The sequence below is a fragment of the Stigmatopora argus genome, chromosome 22, assembly GCF_051989625.1.
Source record: "Stigmatopora argus isolate UIUO_Sarg chromosome 22, RoL_Sarg_1.0, whole genome shotgun sequence".
In the NCBI taxonomy this organism is placed as follows: domain Eukaryota; kingdom Metazoa; phylum Chordata; class Actinopteri; order Syngnathiformes; family Syngnathidae; genus Stigmatopora; species Stigmatopora argus.
The window spans coordinates 3,140,002-3,157,837 of record NC_135408.1 but is presented as its reverse complement, the minus strand read 5'-3'; the positions used below and the strand labels follow the sequence as shown (position 1 = coordinate 3,157,837).

Genomic DNA, 17,836 nt, shown 5'->3' with positions numbered 1-17,836 from the left:
CAAGGCGGAGAAAACATTTTTTGACTTCTGTTTAGAAAAAAGAATTACACAAGGGACGGTCAGTGGAAATTAAATGTGTGTCAAAGACAGCAGCTTTAGAGAAGTGTCACCCCAACAAGGTTTACATCCCCCAAATGATATTTCAAGGATGTGTCCCTTTTGAAAGTTATCTGATGATGAGTAGTAGTACTTCAATTTTGCAACATCTCCCCTGCTGTGCAAAAATATTTTGGACCAACATTTTGTAAACTTGATATTGCCAGGTTAGTTTTAATCTTTACTGTCAATTGAACCTACAGAAGTTAGCCACAAATTGTCTTTAAAATGAAAGGCCTTTTCAGACACTGTTTCAAATCGATAGTGATGGAGTAGCAAGAAGCAACATTCATTTTTCCCCCAACTTGATTGAAACACATCAAGTCACGTTCAGCACCCTTTTACACTTTAATTCCATTTTAGAAATCCCGTCTATCTGATCTTTCATTACAATTCGGGTCAAATCTGTTTTGCTCACATAGCAGATGAAAGATTTGATGTTGCAACGTTCACCTGCAACTGAAACCTCATGTCAGTGCATCCATAAAGAGAAAAATGAACTGGCTTAACATACATTACATTTTCTAGGTAGGCACAAAGTCAGAGAATTCCCACTTTGACCGTCCTGTCAGGATCTTGCTGGTTAAGGCTTACCTAATGGTTTTTAAGACCTTGCGAAAGCTCAAATGCAAGCTTTACAGATATGATTTCATAATTGCTGGCTTCCTACAATAAAAGAAAGTCACGTATTAAACCAAGCAGATCTTTCCTCCCTTCTCAAGTTCACATTCCCCCCCCCCCAATAACCACCCCTCAAGTTTCAACATCTACAACACAATCCACATTTGCATGATTAATAAGTTACATTTTGACACGCACGCACACACATCCACATAGAGGGGAAGGTTGGATGTCGCTTGGCACATTCTCATGCTTCGCCGACCTCTCACAATCGAAACAACAATACGAGAAACAGCGAAACGGGTCTTCTCATACCGAGAGTTCAGTTCAGAGGCTTCAGTGTGTCCACGAGATAATATCTGTATACATGAACTGTACAGAGAATCCTCTTATAATAAAGATTAGGTTCATTTCATCTGTATATACTGTCTTTTCATATGCTGGTACCTGGTATTCACAGTGACTCTAAATTAAGATTAAGAAGTTCTGTACACTAAACGAGATCATCGAGTCTTGAGTTTGATACGGAAATGATAATAAACGGGTTTTGAGTCAGGTGGAGCTGCCAGGGTGTTCGTTGGCACTAAAGACAATTAATCAAACTCTAAACAAACCTTGTCAGAGGTGCCTTAACAGTGGGCACAAATAAGGTGAGGTAAAATAGATTCTAATTCGTGCCTCCGTACAGTCAGAACTGATTTGTCCCAACAACAAAAAGTGCAAGAATGAAGAAACACACACATACAAATAAACAAAAAGAAAAAAAACACGCATCAAGTTTGGAAGATTTCCTCTCACTGCTACCACTCGTAAGCCAACTGGCAGTCACCAAACGTTGTTCAATATTATTCTAGTTGGCTATTATGTTTCGCGCTAGGAGAGTTTATTGACACCTAAAGCTATCAAAGCTGCCAGTTGGTGTGTTGAGGCCAGTGGGACGACAACTTTTACAGTATGGCTGCTACAATATTTTGTGAGGTTAGAGGAAAACGAGTTATGGAAGGAAGTCATACTTTCCTGCCATTGTGTGTCTTCAAAGGGACGCATCACCCTATTTTTCAGTGTTCACAAATCATTTTTCTTCAGTGCAGGCTTTCTTTTTTTTCACTTAAAGAGATTATCCCTTCCTAAAACACGAGTAAAATACATCTGAGAAGCAAAAACCTCCCTTTTCTTTGCATTGTTCCCTCATGTCTTATAAGACCATCCGAACTAGAACGGACTGCTACCCTTCAGACTCGATTCTATACGCTGCACGTGGACACTTTTAGTCAACTCTCAGGTAAACATGCAAACGGTGTCTAAGCTGAAAACGGAAGTGCCGGTGAACTCGGCTTGTCAAGTTTTTGAAGCAAATTACAGTAAGAGATGCGCACACATGCGTCTAGCGCATACGCTTGTAAAGGAATGTCTGTATATTTTAGGAGTCCATTTGCAAACACCTTCACCGGCAGGTAGGTCTTTGTTTTTGTTTTTTACCGGAGGAGCATTTTTAAAGGGCGCCGCACGTTAACAGGGTTTGTTGACGTTGCACAGGAGCTCGGTGACTTTGATGAGGCGTGCGACCGTGCTCTGTGACTCTTCCTGCAGCCGCTGGTTGTTCTGCCGTAGGCTCTGAACCTCGGCCTGCAGTACCGCCTTGTCCTCCTTCTCCTGAAAGACACGGGCACACAAACAAAAACAAGAGGCCATCTCTCAGATCGCTGCGTGTGGAAGGGATGGAAAGGGGCTTGGAAGGAGAGGGCAGAGACATACGGATTGAACTCAAATTGGAAAATTACACACAGTCAATGACAGCACCTCCAAAACGGTACACGGTCGATTGGTCGCCGGTCTTTTGGTCACCGATCTTTTGGTCGCCGGTCTTTTGGTCGCCCGGAAGGTAAGTGATAATTACCATTTAAATCGTTGCTCAAATTCCCTAAATACAAACTGCGAATTACTATTTAGTCATACTTAATGCCCTAGTAATTATTAGGCTAAAGAAAAGCTCAAAATTTCCCTGACTTTTTTTGTTTTTTGTTGGAGAACTTGTTAAGACCCTGACGGACGTAGCTTCTTAAAGGGACAACGCATGTACATACAAACTCTTATACACTCACGCTCAGTGAAACTGCTCATGGCCATTATTGGCTTTTATTGATGTGTTGTTTTACCTTGTTTTGTCGCCGGTCTTTTGGTCGTCGGTCTTTTCGTCGCCGGTCTTTTGGTCGCCCGGTGTTGCGGTAGGGGCGACCAAAAGACCGCGACCAAAAGACCGGCGACCAAAAGACGGCGACCAAAAAACCGGCGACCAATCGACCGCACACGACCAAAACAGTGCCGAGAAGGAAAAATGCATACAGAAAAGCTATTCATATAATAGGTCTGATTAATTATTGAAATTGTTTGGCATTTTTCATATCTACGTTCCTATTCGAGTTTCAATTGTGTTGCAACAAATTTGCAGTAAAACTCGAAAAACTCTTCCAGTGTGGAGTTCTGTGTTGGAAATCCAATGGGTTTATTAATAATAAATGATGATAAACTGGAGGTTTTAGGTAGTAGTAGTACTGCAAATCTTTGTTAAGAGTTAAAAATGAACAGAGTAAGTAGGCTTACTTGTTCCCTTTGTTATCAAAACTAATTCTCACTCATTTTCTCTTATTGTTAATTCATGTTTAGACTAACTTTGTAGGATTTTGGCGCTTATTTGTGAATGACAGACAGCCACACATTATTATTGATGAGCACAATGGGGTTCCTCAAACTGGTAATGTGACATGAACAATGGTAATTAACAAGATGACAATCTGACAACTACACTGTCATCCTACACTGTGATCTAAAAGCAAACAATGCAATTAATGGGTGTACAAAACTAAGTACTACAGTAAATGTCCTTAGAGTCTGGTTACCTTGTTAAACTCCATATCACAGTAGCAGCGATTTTTTACTACAATGACGGGAAAAAAAACACTGTTGAATTAATATCTCTCTTGCAGAGGTAGTATTTACATTTGTGTGCTTGTGTATGCTTAATGTGCCAATGTGTACTTGTAATTTGGATATCTAATCAGTGTCTGTCAAATACTTCCAATAATTTATTACACATTGTTTTATATGACTCAGGGTTGATCGAAAACTGAATTTATTCCCTTCAACCAATCGATAAACATTGAAATATTAACCCACTGTCAAAACCATTTTTTTTTTTGCTATCAATACAACCATCCACATTTCTGGGCAAGTTGACATAAATTAACTACTCTTACTAATTGGGTTATTAAAGCACTCTTAAAATTGAGCCAAAACTAAAAAGAGTCACATTTGCGGTCCCAGTTAATTTTTTTTTATAAATAACTTTCCATATAAATAAGAAGAAGAAACAAAGTTAAGTATACACACATACAGTAGACACACATTCTGTACAGAATGGACAATTTTCAATGGAAGGCAGCTTTGTGTTCAAAATATTTCCATCAAGCAGCAGTTTGCTGAAAGAAATGAGTCCATAATAATTATTCTGGCTCACCCCAAACATTTTCCCCCCCACACAATTTTCTAAATGTACAAAACATCGACTAAGATTGATCAGTTGTAAAAAAATTAAATGCCAATTACATATTTCAGTGGTATTGAAATTACAACAGGAGTGGCAGCAGATTCACCAAATCTTAAAACATTTTATAGTACAAGAACAGATTTCCTATTGAATCACCGCCCAGTGTCGGTCACTTCATTAATTAACAATGCTGCGTTGTCTGGGATAATTTTGATACATAATCAAGATGTAAAATCCACTGCCTCCAGCTCAGTTACTCCAAAATATGTATTCCTACCTGCTGACTCTCCTGTGCAATTCAGCAGAAATACTAATATGCTAGTGCTAATTAATAATCAAAGCACCTTTTGCAGGTCATCCTGCAGTTTCTTCAGCATGGCCTCCAACTGTGACACCTTCTCTTCCAGGTGACCTGGAGAGTCACTGCAGCAGACAAGAAGTGACATGTCAGATTAAAACAAAGACTTTTTAATGCATGAATTATGATTATTTTTCTTAAAGGATTTTATGACATTTTAATGGGACTGGCATCTCTAATTTTCAGACCCATTTTGACATCCAATCGAAGTATTAATATTACCTACACATTACATTTTAAATCAAATGAATTGATTGGGAAAAAATATTTAAATAGTAATATTAAAAAGAGATTTGAAAAACATGAGTAACAAATCTAACTCTAACTAAAAGAAACAAAATAATTCAAAATAAAAGAAACCAAAAAATCCAAATACAATAAAAGTAAAAAAGTAAATAAATTAAAAACAAATTGTAATAAATTGGAAGAAAAAAGTGTTGCCCTTGTGTATTTTCTGATCCACTTTATCCTCACTAGGGTCACGGGGGGTGCTGGAGCCTATCCCAGCTGACTTCGGGCCAGCCGATCGCAGGGCACACAACATTCACGCTCACATTCATAACTAGGGGCAATATAGAGCGTCCAATCAGCCTACCCTGCATGTATTTGGAATGTGGGAGGAAACCGGAGTACCTGGAGAAAACCCACGCAGGCCTGGGGAGAACATGCAAACTCCACACAAGTGGACCGACCTGGACTTGAACCCAGGTCCCCCACTGTGCGGCCGACGCGCTAATCCCCTTGTGTATTTTGCATTGAGAAATGCATTGATTTTTTATTTTTATTTTTATAAATGTATGCCCTCCATAGCTTAACTTTCCACCTGCCATTGATGGCAATTGACCACCAATCCATTTTAACTGGGAGGGGTTGGAAATGATTATTCAAACACCCAAAAATATATTAAAAACAAGTTGTAATTAAAAAAGGTGGAAAAAAACAAATAGATAATTTCAAATAAGTATATTTTGTTTCATAAATCTAATTGACAACCATAGATTTTCAATCCATTTTAATCGAGAGGGGCTGGAAGCAATCGTTCATTACCAGTTGAAATGGATTGGATGTCTATTGTTGTCAATACATGTCTTCGTCATCACTTCCTCTCGTTTACTACCACAACACATACTAGGTCACCTGGTCTGGCAGTTAAGCTGATGACAATTTTCGAATTGTCCCTTAAATATTTAACAAGCACAAGTGGCATAGTTTGAATGCAATAATTTTTCCTCGTATGGCAAAAAAGATATAGGTAGATGATAAAGACAGACTTTAGCAAGAGTGACCCACCTCTCCTTTGTGTTCAGCTTTCCATCCGTGTGATCAGCCCCTGATTGGTCACCAGCTTTGCGATCTGTGACCACAGAGACCAATTATACCACCTTCACATTTCATACATTAGCATTTTTCTTTAAATTACATTTTAATATTTCTTAATACATTCCTTTTTACTTTACTTTGTACTTTATACTTTTTACTTTAATGTTTTTACAACTTTCCTTGTTCTGTTAGCCTGGCTTCTTTCTGCCACTTCTTTTTTGGAACCATTCAGCCATGCCTACGCTGTCATACACATGGGACTAGCTGTTACAATACGCAGCAGAAGGACCAACACCTCAATGCCGCTGGAAATTCGGAGCTAGACAAGTGCCGGGAGAAGAAGCAACGCTTCTGACCAACATTCCATCATGGGATAAGATGGAAGAGCTGTCAGCGTTTACCAGCAACGGAGTCGAGGGGCTCTACTCTGCTACTGTTGTCTTCAGCTCCAGACTACTGAGGAACTGTGCGGATAAGCTTGGAAGAGTGACTCTGCATATTGTCTACCTTGGTCACAGTCTGCAGAAGTTCCCCATCTTGTGGAGGACTTCCTGTGTGTGGTTCCAGTTTTTGTCCAACTTTACAACGTCTTTTTGAGTCTGTATCCGTTTTTGCTACCGTAACCAAGATGGCGCCGTTCAAGGGGCAGGCGGTGGCGGTAGCTCCGTCCACTCTTGCTCATTTTGTGTTTTTGCTGCTTTTCTGTCTTAATGATTTGATTTGGTGATTCTTAATGATCCCATTTACTTTGTTTTGCTTAGTACTTTGTGCTTTTGTTTTGTTGTTCTGCGGCCTTTGCGACTGTACTGTGTAACTTATAACTATGCCTTTCTTTTATCTGCATTCTCACCCTCTTGCTACTGTCACAATTAAATTTCCCGAATACGGGATGAATAAAGTTATCCAATCCAATTTTTGAACTAGATGGAGAATATTCCAGCTGACTTGGCCGTGAAGTGGAGTACGAGTAGCTAGAATTCTTGAGGGCCAGCAATCATTTGTACCATAGGAAATGAATACCTTTCAAAATGAGTATAATATTGATGAACATCACCATAAATTTGAGCTAAAGATTTTGTTCAATATCTCTCCGTGTCTGCGTGGGTTTTCTTCTGGTGCTCCTGTTTCCTCACAGATGCGGAAAACATGCACGATAACCTGGTTCAGTGTTTGAGCATGAATAGTTATTTGTCTCCTTAAGCCCTGTGATTGGCTGGCAACCAATTCAGTATGTCCCCCACCTACTGTCCATAGTTAGCCAAGATAGACTCCAGCATTTAAACTTCGAAACTATATTAAATTACATGTCAATGTTACTCTAGAAATAAGCAGTTTTTAGGAACCTAAATTAAAATTAAATACAACTGAACTGTACTAAAAAAACTGCTGCAGTGGATTTAAAAGCAATTTGAACTTTTAATTCTGTGCTGCTTTTGCATAACTTTACAACCACACACTACATGACCACAAATCAGGGACACACGCTGTAGCCATCAGTTTCCTCTTGATGATTATTTGACATTCACATCATTGCGCGGTTAAATAGATGCTCACCCTCGCGTGACAGCGCCTCTAAGATGCTGCGGCAGGCCGTGGCCAGGTCAGCGATGGACTGCCACTCTTCCTCGGTGGTATCTGTCGTCTCTGAGAGAACTGAGAACAAGGTTTTTGTCATTAATTCAGTCGTTGTGTCAAATACGTCTTAGAAAAATGCATCTAGGGCAAGAGAACACTGTGACAGCCCATTTTAGAAATGCTCCTTTTGGCTTTGAAGTTGCTGTTTTTTTACGATACCACTTGGTGACGCTACCATGTTGATATAGACTGGATTCAGCTAAACCAGGGGTGGGCAATCCAGTCCTCGAGGGCCGCTGTGGGTGCAGGTTTTTGTTCCAACCGATCCAACACAGACACTTTAACCAATTAGAACCAGGGGTGTCAAACTCATTTTTTGTCGCGGGCCACATGGTAGTTTCGATTGCATCCGGAGGGCCGTTATGTCTTCCAACTAGGCTGCCAAAATTAATCGATTAATAAATTGACAGCTTTCTTGATCGTGCTAATCGATAGATCATTTTTGGACGTTCAAATTAGTACAAATTTTTGCAATTATTGATTTAAAATGAGAAACAGGAAATAATCTACAATCTTCATTTGAATTTCATCATAAAACAGAAAGTTGGCACTCATCATTTACTTTCTCGGGCCACACAAAATGATGCGGCGGGCCAGATTTGGCCCCCGGGCCACCACTTTGACACGTGTGCTCTAGAGCAAGGGTGTCAGACTCGGGTTGGTTCGCGGGCCGCGTTAACGTCAACTCAATTTCATGTGGGCTGGACCATTTTAGATATAATATTTAGATTTTTTTAAATAAATGGATTAAAAGAACTGGATTAAAATCCCTGAATATTCAGTTTTTATAGATCTAAAGCAATGTTTATTTTAGCTTTTTAAATATATTTTTATATTTTACAAAATGATTTTTTAACTAAAAACACAAAAAAATGATTTTAAAATTACAATTATTGATTTAAAAAGGGAAAAATCAGGAAATTTAATGTACATCTATACTCTTCATTTTAATTTGATCCTAAAAGAGAAAGTCGGCACTCATGATTTACTTTCCCGGGCCACACAAAATGATGCGGCGGGCCAGATTTGGCCCCCGGGCCGCCACTTTGACACATGTGAATTAGATGGAATGAAAACCTGCACCCACTGCGGCTCTTTGTGGAATTATTTGCCCACTCATGAGCTAAACTGTTTGATTCTTCTGCAGATGTTTTAGTCCTAGGGCATTTTTAAAAGTACATTGTGTAAGACTCATCTCATCTCATTTTGTGAACCGCTTTATCCTCGATAGGATCGCGGGGGGTGCTGGAGCCCATCCCAACTGACTCCGGGCCAGAGGCGGGGGACACCATGAATCCGTGGCCAGCCGATCGCAGGGCACAAGGAGACGGACAACCATGCACACTCACACCATACCTAGGGGCAATTTTGGAGTCTCCAATCAGCCTACCAGGCATGTTTTTTGAATGTGGGAGGAAACCGGAGTACCCGGAAGAAACCCACGCAGGCCCGGGGAGAACATGCAAACTCCACACGGGTGGACCGACCTTGATTTGAACCCAGGACCCCAAAGCTGTGCGTAAGTGTAAATGCAAATTAAGAATTGTAATCATAAAGTATTGATATTTAGTAGCTATAGCCATTAGAACTGGCCAAACTCGATGTTAATTGCCATATGTGTTGAGGTAGCTTGTAACAAAACATAATGCAAATAAAAACCCAATCTTTAATGATAGCTCCCCACACATATGATCATAAATCTGTCCAGTCATGGCTGTTAAATGGTGAGGTTGATAGTCTCGGTGGAAGCACAGCAGATGGTATTAGGAGTGTGACTTGAACTAAAACTCCGCCCCTCACACCACCCATCTGTCCCCCTTTTTATCCCGGCCCTGGCAGGGGGTGGCAGCAGAGCAGGGGAGATATTAGATTAGTGGAAAAAGGGGGCAGCGCGAATGGAAGAAAGGGAGGAAGGACAAAGGGGATGCAGTGGAAGCAGAGGGATGATAATGAAAAGGCCATTTTAACACAGAGAGGATATTTGGGGGAGGGAAAAAGCATTCATGGTTCAAATAAAACACAGATGGAAAACATTTCTATAAAAGTGATGGAAAACATTTCTATAAAAGTGTCATTTCGGCATTAATGGAAGAGTTTCATTTAAGTCCATACTTATTATAACATTATGCCGTTTTCAAACATGGGAAAACAGTCTACACAAAACACTGTTTTAGGCCATGTTTACACGACAACAATCTTAGCAAAACTGTTTTATGTGGGGAAATCTGCGTGCACAAAATAGTGCACTCCTCCAAATCTCATCCATAATTGTCTTTTTTGCCTCCAGTGCACTAAAAATTTTATGGATGCGTTGAATTGTTCTTCTCTGTTCTAAATGACTCTGTAATGAACGTAGTCAGTGGTTAGCTTGACTCATGTATACCGTTGATTGAATTGAGGCCATGTAGACATTTGATATGTAAGAAGCTGTTTTCATACATTGGCCACAACGTCATCTGTATTTTCACCCTGCTTCATTGGCATATACATAGTGTGGCATTATCGCCATCTACTGCTTCAAAGTCCAGAAGTCAAATGTCACCCAAAACTCGCTTTTGCATTGTCAACTATTTAGACAGCGACGACAGGATGGAGCGTTGCGGAAATTTCCAAAACCCCATCGACACGTAGAGACGGCTCTCTGAAAAGATTTTTATGTTTTCACCCACGCTCCCACTGTCGTGTAAATGGCCCCCTATGCAACGTTAAAGTCTTACTCTTGGTAATGGAGTTGTGAAGACTTAAGGCTCGTGAGTTTCTCTCTGCTCGGTCCACAGAGGACAACCTTGTGGAGGAAAGAGGTAATTCACTGGCCGATGCTTTGTCCTCACCAAAATCTGCAATGAACTGAACATGCAAAAACGGATACATAGACTGAGATTAAGTCATTGTTTGACCGTAGCAACGCCGTTGCCAATGCCACCGAAAGAGTTATAGATATGGAGAAGAAGAAATCTGCGTCGTGCAGTCACCTGGTCATCGGCCAGGGCAAATTTGGGCTTGACTGCCAGGATCAGATCAGGCGTGGCATCTCTCAGTTTGCCAGCGTTCTCATAGACGTGGTAGTCCTCTTTCAAGGACACATTGTCATAAATGTGTCTATAAGAGAGAGAGAGATGTGGCATTGGAGGGAGGAAAAAAGAAATCTGCTGTTGAGGATTGGCAGCATTTGGAGCCACTGCAGACGTCAGAGGTCAAAAGAATATGACGCACTCAAAGGAAGTAATCCACAGGATTGGGTTCTGAGTGAGGGTTCTTGGATGATTGCTGTTTTGCCATTTCACTAAGTCAAAATAATCTTTTAGAGCCATATTGGTCAACAATTATTTCACTTTAAAATTCAAAATAAGATCATGGTATCTGACAGTTTGGAATTGTAATTTCTATGAAAACAACGGTGAGGTCTCATTTTCAGCATGGATAGGACACTGTTGTTATCTCAGACAACACCTATGTTCTGTCCATTCTAGCATACGCGATATTGTATCATAAATTAAAAAAAAACATTTGCTGATGAACTAGTACAGAAAAATGCAAATAAAAGCTTGCATTTTAAGAAGGTGGCTGCCTGACATTATAGCAATATTGTTACTTTTTTTTTTTACCCATTTAAATGTGAGTACTCCAAATTGTCAGGTTCTCCAATTAGTAGACATTTCTAAGCATGCAAAAATGGAACTCATCCTGGACTTCAGACGGAACAAGCTACTTATTTATTTCTTATTTATTTATTTGTCTGTTTGTTGTTGTTATTTGTGCACTATGTAGTGAAAGCTTTAAATCTTATTATACGTGTACAATGACAATAAAAGCTTTCCATTCAATTCAATTAAAAAATAAAGATACAAAACACTGTGGTTTTATCCACCGCGACCCTTGTGAAGATAAGCGGTTTGGAAACTGAATGAATTATAGCTTTAGACGAATAAATATTCCCATTTGCATAGTTAATTATTCATCATTCATTCATCTTCCATACCACGCATCCTCGTAGGGCTTGCAGGGATTTGCCGGTGCCTATCCCAGCTGACTTTGGGCGAAAGGCAGAATAGTAGACCCTAGACTGGTCACCAGTCACTCGTAGGGAAAACAGAGACAAACGACCATCCGCGCTCACAATCATACCGTCACCAGCAGGAATCGAGATTGCTCATGCCCGGACCGAAGTCAGGCGAGTGAACCTCTACACCACGAGATGGCCATAGTTAATTACTTTGAGCAATTATCTTTTTCTGTTTTATCCATTATGAATTTACAAATATAAGATGTTCCTGTGTAAAACTCACCCTTCATTGGTATCACTGTAGGATGAGTGCCTCTCTAAAGAGAAACTGCGTGTGAGCTGCGAGCTCTCCTGGTCCTGATTGGATATTTGGTCCTGCAGGGAAGTAGCCCGCAACAGAGGTAGGCTTGGCGGTGCCAGGAAGGACTCACCATCACCTTTCTCACTTCCTCCTGGAGGTGGTGGTGCCCCATCGCTTTCCACTTGGACCTCCGCTGCATCTACCTCGGTGACCTTCTCCACCTGAAGCGGTTTGTCCCGCTCCTCTTCGTCATCCCCCCTCTCGTCAAGAACCCAGGCCTCGCCCGACTGGTCCTCGCCAGGCTTACACTCTGCGTCCTTAATGGCTTTCTGGTACAGCTCAGAGAAGCTCCTAAAGCCCACAAAGAAATCAATTTCCCGCCCTTGACGTGACTCTGCGGCCTCTCTCACCGTCTGGGTTTCCCGTTCTCGTCTGGCGGGATGACTGTGATGTGGACTTTGTGCGCAGTACGAAGCAGTCTAGTCCTCTCCTCTGTGCCAAGGTGGACCAGGGAGCGTCCGCACAAGCGTACCACACGAGCCCACAACTGCAGTCCGCCGCTCTCGGCATAGCAGAAGCGCTGCAACTCCGTCACAAAGCCCTCCTCATTCATCAGAAAACCAGGTTGGCCCACGCCGTCACGTAATGGGGTGACCTCCAAGGCCTCGCACCCTCGGGTAACCAACTGCAGATGAAACGAGGACTTCACTGGACAAATTTCATACCTTGCTACACATAAAGCAGCATGACTCATGAGGCATAGTCATTACGACAATGACATTGGAGATTTTCAAATTGAATGAATGTGAGTGTGACTGGTTCTCTTTCTAAAAAAATAACCTTGCAGCTGGGATAGGCTCTAGTTTTCAGCCGTAACCCATAATAGGATTAGTGTAACAAAAGGAGGGATTTAATTATGATTTTTTTTCATCGTTACTAGCCTGTCCTTATAGTAAGGGGAAAATACAGAGGCGAAGGTGACCTCTAGATAATAAATTGCCAATAGTTGGTTGGGTGTGAGAAAGCCCATACTTTACTCTCTCTGGTCCGTGAAATGGCACATAAACCTTCCTCCTTCATCCTAGAATTAAATATCTTAAATGTTCGCAGCATAGTTTATATGTCAGTGTCTTCCCAAATACCATGTAGACATTCGGTCTCCTCATTGCTCCACGTTAAAAGCAGACTCATGTTAGTTGAAGTACTGCTTACCACTCACAATACTAACTAGAAAGCATTTCCCACATTGCCTGTTGCTATGAAAGCCTGTTATGTGCAAAAAGATGATTTCAGAGCCGATTCGAAACATAATGTGGTCACTTTCCCATATGTCTCAAACCGCATTGGAATTTGCTCGATTGCGAATCCAGACCACCTTTTCGGCGAGGTCTCGGACTGGCTGTTTGCCTTCCACTAGACTTAACCTTTCTGAAGCTACCGAAACCCACCAATTTCATATGCGCATTTACCGAACCCTACTTTAGTGTAAAATAAAATATGTTTTTTTATTCAAATTCAAGATATATAAATTCCTCGCAGCACTGATTGGCCAAGCAATGTCACGCGATCATCTGCAGCCAGTGATGGTCAAGTGGGGCATGTTATCGTGAGTAGACATGATGAGTCGATGTGGGTTGACCTCTGCGTCAGAGGCTCCACCGAACCCCTGGGTACTCGGATGTTTGGTCGCCGGACGTTTGGTCGCCGGACGTTTGGTCGCCCGGACGTTTGGTCGCCCGGACGTTTGGTCGCCCGGACATTTGGTCGCCGGACGTTTGAAAACATGACAGAGAGTTTACTGTTGAAACCAGCTCTCAAAATTATAGTCATGAGAGAGAGAGAGTTTAATATCTAAATATCTACTGTTGAAACCAGCTCTCAAAATTATATTCACCCGCGCGACCAAACGTCCGGGCGACCAAATGTCCGGCGACCAAACGTCCGGCGACCAAACGTCCGGGCGACCAAATGTCCGGCGACCAAACGTCCGGCGACCAAACGTCCGGGCGACCAAATGTCCGGGCGACCAAATGTCCGGCGACCAAACGTCCGGCGACCAAACGCCCGGTGACCAAACGTCTGGTCACGGAACCCCTGAGACCAACTCACCGAACCCCTAGGGTTTGATCGAACCCAGGTTAAGAACCACTGAACTAGACTTAACACGTTTGCATTCACACGGGCCCAAAAAGTGCGCATCACCAATTTTCGTGGTCCGAACCAAAGAGGACAGGTTCAAATACACCTATACATGATAACCGCATACGGTTCCTTTTCCAAGCAAGCATTACATGCTGCAGGAGCAGTATATGAACATTATCACTCACCTCCAGCCTCTGCACCACCTCTCTTAAATCCTCCGCTTGGTTCTCAGTTACGCTGATGGACACTGACTCCCCGCGCTCATAGAAGATGTCCAAACGGGGCCCTCCCTCTTTGGTTTCGGCCACCGCCTTCCATCCGATGACGTCCCTGCAGGAGCAGTTAAAAACCACCCTGCGCGTGCACCTCTGGATGAGCACCACCGACTCAGCAGAAACGCCCAGAAGACAGGGCAGCTTGTGCTCTGCCGCCTCGCCTTCCTCCCCGCCATCGACCATCACGGCCCAAACTAGCGCACCGGCGCTGTGGAGCTCGGCCCCTTTGGCGCCCTTCAGCTTGTCTTTGCGTTTGCCTCCAAGGGAGAGCAGCGGAAACTTGGTGGAGGAGTCGATGGGCGTTGTGGTCACATAGTTTTCGGCCAAGTCCTTGAGGTATTCCTGTCTCGTGCGTGTGGCCATTGAGCGGAACTTCTCCGATTTTTCTGCCGCGTTCTCCGCGTTGACTACCTTGGCCAGGAGGAAGTCTCTGAAGGCTGGCGAGCGAGGGAAGAGAGCGCCCTTGGGGAATAGCGGACCAAATAATGGCATGTCTTTAGACCGTGTCACAGCCACCCTGAAAGAAAAAGAAAGGGTAGTGTTTTGTATTTGTTCTCTTTGCTTGAGAGATTTATAAGCAACTCCTCACATTAGGGCCTCATATGTATTTTTCTTGTCGCCAATTTAAAATACATGCAACACTTTTTATAACTACTGCATGTTTTAATGCGTGACCGGACGTTTCGTCGAAAGACGTTTGGTCCCCGGACGTTTGGTCCCCGGACGTTTCGTCGACCGGACGTTTGTCCCCGGACGTTTGTCCCCGGACGTTTGGTCGACCGGACATTTGGTCGACCGGACGTTTGGTAGAACGGATGTTTGGTAGAACAGACGTTTGGTAGAACGGACGTTTGGTCACGGGGTTCGCTCGCTGTCAAATTATGACAGAGTTTACTGTTGATATTTTGACATTAGATATTTAGATATTAAACTCACTCTCTCTCTCATGATTCTAATTTTGAGAGCTGGTTTCAACAGTAACAACCCGGCGACCAAACATCCGTTCTACCAAACGTCCGTTCTACCAAACGTCCGTTCTACCAAACGTCCGTTCTACCAAATTTCCGTTCTACCAAATGTCCGTTCTACCATACGTCCGTTCTACCAAACGTCCGGTCGACCAAACGTCCGGTCGACCAAATGTCCGGTCGACCAAACGTCTTTCGACGAAACGTACGAGTACCGTTTTAATGTTATGGCTATGCAAGAAATTCTACAGAAATGACTAACAGTGGTAATTGAGTGTAATACAAGGCATCAGACCTGTAATAGGTGTTTTCTGTGCAGGCCTCATGAACCTGAACAATAATGAAGACGTGTTGGAAGTGGGAGCGGATGGACTTTGGCGTGAAGGGCAATGCGCCTGGCTCCTGGAACACAATGGTCACAATGTCGTTGCCGATGTGACGCTTCCTCAGCAACTAAAAATGAAAGAAATTAGGATTGTTAGACAATCATTCCATAGTGTACAAATTAAACAAGATTGAGATTAGCTGCAAAATGCATTCACAGTAGTGGCTAATTTCTTAAGACCAATTAAAACGGTTTGTTAAAAGTGCTGAATATCTATTAACAATTTAATGCATTACTTTGTTCATAAATTGCAATGATATGGAAGATTATTCAATCACAATGAAATTTTTCATTCCACTTCAGCACAATAACAACAACTCAGTCTATTGTTAGCGATCAATATATTTTTGTTGATGCAGAGTAAAATGTCTCCCAAAAGTATTGGAAAATGAAAGGGAGTTCCTTTTTTTTCCGTAGACTAAAAATTGACTTGAATTGACTTTCAGAGTAAAAACACCTTTCACACTAAAATGAAAATAAAGGAAATGCCCCCTGTAACTCAGAGATCATCAAATGACAGCCATAAATCAGACAATGATTTCCTTTTATAATTTATATATATATATATATATATATATATATATATATATATATATATATATATATATATATATATATATATATATATATATATATATATATATATATATATATATATATATATATCATCCTGAAAGCATGCATGCTAGGCTGATTGATTACGCCAAATTTTCCATCGGTGTGTGTGCACGCATTGGACAGCAAACAGTTCACCTCGCCTCCTGCCCATTGTTAGACGGGATAGGCTCCAGCACCCCCACAGAATGAGTGGTTCAAAAGATAAATGAATGACTATACACATACATATACACACATACATACATATCTAGTAGTGTGGGGAGTGTATATACATTGCAGTCATCACTGTGACTGCTTTAAACTTACCTGTTGAGTGTTGTTGGCTGTGTAGGGCAGCATGGTAGACACATGGAACATAATCTCATAGTCTTGGTATCGCGTGTAGAGGGAATGCGTCCCTGTTGAGTCGGCTACGCATGGACAAGGAAAAAAAAGATCAGGCAAAGAAGTAGTATAACATCCTATTTGCTGCTTTGTGTAGTATGTAAACCAGTTGTGAGATACCCAGCAGCTATTTTGTAAACATGAGTCAAACGATGAGTCGAGTCATCTCTGGCTTACACTGATGCCCTCACAATAGCGGCATGACAAAGCCAATTGATCAGGGTCCCGGAAGTGTTCCAACTCACTCTTGTTATCCAGCTGAGCTCGGTACTTCTCCCAGCCTTTCAGGCGCACGCGATCACCGAGCAAATCCAGGAATTCTTCGAACGCTGGACCGGAGCTTTCATTGTTGTACATGTCTTCCTCTGAGCTCTGTCCAGCCCGGCAATACATGACACCGACTTTTCGTTGGAAATTTAGCTGCACGATAGGACAGTAGAGAAAACCTTATGATAATCATTGTCACTTTACTCATACCCATCTTTAAATATCTTGCATCTATTTGCTCATGAAACACTACCATTTGTCATTGAAATATTAGAAGAGATACATTCACAAAAGAAAATGAAAATGTCAGAATAGGGTACCAATCTTCTAATAACGGCATCAACCACGTGACTTGTTGAGATGCTCAAAGTGTTAACTTTCTGCTTTGTTTGTTGGTATTTGTGGTTGAAACCACAACAGAGGGATTTCGCGATAGCTTTTCTAATATAATCAAATTGTCCAAGATGGAACTTACCCCCTGCTCATCCAGCTTCAGTAAGGTGTCACGGACTTTGGGGGAGTTTGAGGCCAGACGAAGGCAGTGCAGGTTGAGTTCGGGCAGGATGAACTCCAGCAGTCGCTTGGGAGACAAACCTCGAGGGGTCGTGTGACGGGCGGCGGAGGGAACAGACTCTTCCAAGATGGACCCACGCAGTGTTTTCATCTGAGAAGAGGTCTCAATTTAGTCCTATCATGCAGTTTTTCACACGTTGAACCCCAGGGAGTTTTATTTTTACTTCAGTGGTGCGAAAGATGATTCTGTAGTTGTACTGGGCACCACTTGTGCCTTCTTTCTCCTCTCTGCGGAAACTGATGGCCACTGGGCCCAAGCGATCATCCATGCCGAAGAAGTTCTGATGTTCTGGAATGAGAATACATATACGCGTATTTGCTTACTTACCACATTTTTAAATGCTGG

The 17,836-nt window shown here is 42.1% G+C and overlaps 1 protein-coding gene across 4 annotated transcripts in view; it reads right to left on the bottom strand.

Annotated features, from left to right (window-relative positions):
- Window positions 1–420: 420 nt before the first annotated feature.
- Window positions 421–17,836, bottom strand: part of sipa1 (signal-induced proliferation-associated 1) — a 30,618-nt gene continuing 13,202 nt past the window's right edge. For 2 of the 4 annotated variants that reach the window (XM_077592299.1, XM_077592300.1), the window contains exons 3-16: window positions 17,655–17,779; window positions 17,393–17,581; window positions 16,896–17,070; window positions 16,573–16,676; window positions 15,559–15,716; window positions 14,206–14,812; window positions 12,289–12,563; window positions 11,861–12,229; window positions 10,547–10,673; window positions 10,292–10,421; window positions 7,494–7,592; window positions 5,910–5,973; window positions 4,606–4,684; window positions 421–2,370 (exon numbers count right to left, since the gene is read on the bottom strand). In XM_077592299.1, the coding sequence (XP_077448425.1) occupies window positions 2,227–2,370; window positions 4,606–4,684; window positions 5,910–5,973; window positions 7,494–7,592; window positions 10,292–10,421; window positions 10,547–10,673; window positions 11,861–12,229; window positions 12,289–12,563; window positions 14,206–14,812; window positions 15,559–15,716; window positions 16,573–16,676; window positions 16,896–17,070; window positions 17,393–17,581; window positions 17,655–17,779 (2,645 nt within the window). In that variant the 3' untranslated portion in view covers window positions 421–2,226. The other 2 variants (XM_077592302.1, XM_077592301.1) reach the window with 2 other exon arrangements.